This window comes from Passer montanus, unplaced genomic scaffold, assembly GCF_014805655.1.
Source record: "Passer montanus isolate IOZ18808 unplaced genomic scaffold, ASM1480565v1 scaffold1988, whole genome shotgun sequence".
In the NCBI taxonomy this organism is placed as follows: Eukaryota; Metazoa; Chordata; class Aves; order Passeriformes; family Passeridae; genus Passer; species Passer montanus.
The window spans coordinates 1-2575 of record NW_024366578.1 but is presented as its reverse complement, the minus strand read 5'-3'; the positions used below and the strand labels follow the sequence as shown (position 1 = coordinate 2575).

Genomic DNA, 2575 nt, shown 5'->3' with positions numbered 1-2575 from the left:
CTGCCTGGGGCTGCCTGGCACTGCCTGGGCACTGCCTGGGGCTGCCTGCACAGTGCAGGGCACTGCTTTGGGCTGGTTTTCACTGCTTTGGGCTGGGCGGGCACTGCTTGGTACCACTCTGAACTGGTGTGGACTGCCTGGGCACTGGTTTGGACTGCCTGGACTCTGGTTTGGGCTGGTTGGGCACTGGTTTGGGCTGGTTGGGCACTGGTTGGTACCACTTTGCACTGGTGTGGACTGCCTGGGCACTGGTTTGGGCTGCTTGGACTCTGGTTTGGGCTGGTTGGGCACTGGTTGGGGCTGCCTGGGCACTGCTTGGGGCTGGTTGGGCACTGGTGTGTGCTGCCCGGGCACTGGTTGTTACTGGTTTGCACTGCTTTGCACTCGTTTTTTACCGGTTTGTACCGGTTTGGGCAGTGCTTTGTACTGGTTGGGGCTGGTTGAGCACTGGTTGGGGCACTGGTTTGGACCACTTTGCACTGGTTTGGACTGGTTTGGACTGGTTTGCACGACCCACACCCCCGGTCCACCCCTGCTCCCCCTCCCCTCTGCATTCCCAGGACTCCCCAGCCCCTGTGTCCCCCCTGACGGCTCCGGGGGTCTGTGAGCCTGGCACTCCCAGCAATCCCAAATTCCCACCTGATCCCGAATTCCCACCTGATCCCAAATTCCCACCTTGATCCCAAATTCCCACTGATCCCAAATTCCCTCCCTGGTCCCACATTCCCATCTAATCCCAAATCCCCCCCCAATCCCACATTCCCGCTGATCCCACATTCCCACCCAATCCCACATTCCCACTGCTCCCACATTCCCGCTGCTCCCACATTCCCGCTGATCCCCTCTCCCCCGCAGCAATCCGGCTCCTCGGTGCCGTGCCAGCGCTCGTCCTCCTCCGCCATCTACATGAACCTCGCGTCCCACATGCAGCCGGGCTCGGTGGCCCGCGTGTCGTCCCCTCTCCCCAGCCCCAGCGCCCTCTCCGACGCCGCCAACTCGCAGGCGGCGGCCAAGCTGGCGCTGCGCAAGCAGCTGGAGAAGACGCTCCTGGAGATCCCGCCGCCCAAGCCGCCGGCGCCGCTCCTGCACTTCCTGCCCAGCGCCGCCAACAGCGAGTTCATCTACATGGTGGGGCTGGAGGAGGTGGTGCAGAGCGTCATCGACAGCCAAGGTCACTGCCGGCGTCGGCCCCAGGGGAGAGGGAGCTGGGGAGGGATTGCCGGGGCTGCGACCGCGATTTGGGGCGTTCCGGGGTGAAACGGTGCCATGCTGATCATGCCATCGATGGGATGGGATGGATGGGATCAATGGGATGGGATGGGATCCATGGGATGGGATCCATGGGATGGGATGGGATGGGATGGGATTGGATCCATGGGATGGGATGGATGGGATGGGATGGGAGGGGATGGGGTGGGCTGGGATGGGATGGGATGGGATGGGAGGGGATGGGATGGGATGGGATGGGATGGGATGGGATGGGATGAGCGGCATGGGACAGCTCAGGCCACAGCCACTGGATTTTGGGGCACAATTTGGGAATTCTCACCCCCTCGATGGTGGGGTTTAGGGCTTTGGGGCCGGTTGGAAGGGTTTTAGAAGGTGTTGGTGGTGGGGGTTTGGGGGGAAGGTGTGAAGTTTTGGGGTGGGTTTGAAGGTTTTTCATGGGGTTGTGGGATTTCAGACTGGATTTGAGGGACTTTAGACCAAATTCTCAGGATTTTGGTCGATTCGTGGGATTTTAGACCAAATTCTCAGGATTTCATACCAAATTCTCAGGATTTTGGCCGATTCTCAGGATTTCATACCAAATTCTCAGGATTTTGGCCGATTCTCAGAATTTCATACCAAATTCTCAGGATTTTTGCCAGTTTGCAGGATTTTAGACCACATTCTCAGGATTTTAGACCAAATTCTCAGGATTTTAGACCACATTCTCAGGATTTTAGACCAAATTCTCAGGATTTTGGTTGATTCTCAGGATTTTAGACCAAATTCTCAGGATTTTTGCCGATTTGCTGGATTTTAGACCAAATTCTCAGGATTTTGGTCAATTCTCAGGATTTTAGACCAAATTGTCAGGACATTTGCCAATTTGCAGGATTTTAGACCAAATTCTCAGGATTTCAAACCAAATTCTCAGGATTTGGCCGATTCCCATGACCCACCCAAACCCCTCAGTCCTTGCCGCCAGTTTTCGCGGTTCCCGCGGCCCTGCGGCGGCGCGGCGCGGGGCGCGGTGCTGAGGCAGGCCGTGTTGCAGGGAAGAGCGCGCCGGCCGTGCCGCGCGTGGAGCCCTTCGTGTGCGCGCAGTGCCGCACGGACTTCACGCCGCACTGGAAGCAGGAGAAGGGCGGGCGGATCCTGTGCGAGCAGTGCCAGACCTCCAACCAGAAGAAGGCGCTCAAGGCCGAGCACACGAACCGCCTCAAGAACGCCTTCGTCAAGGCCCTGCAGCAGGAGCAGGTTGGGATCCCTGGGATGGCCCTTCCCGTGGGGTCAGGCCGTCCCAAAGCACCCATCCCATTGATCCCATTGATTCCATCGATCCCATCCCATTGTTCCCATTGATCCC

The 2575-nt window shown here is 58.4% G+C and overlaps 1 protein-coding gene across 1 annotated transcript; it reads left to right on the top strand.

Moving 5' to 3' along the window:
- The first annotated feature begins 813 nt into the window (after window positions 1–813).
- On the top strand, window positions 814–2571 carry LOC120501074 (transcriptional repressor p66-beta-like). Its single transcript, XM_039706759.1, has 2 exons — window positions 814–1171; window positions 2264–2571. Exons 1-2 carry the CDS (start codon window positions 907–909, stop codon window positions 2569–2571), a joined length of 573 nt encoding a protein of 190 aa, XP_039562693.1. The 5' UTR covers window positions 814–906.
- The last annotated feature ends 4 nt before the right edge of the window (window positions 2572–2575 follow it).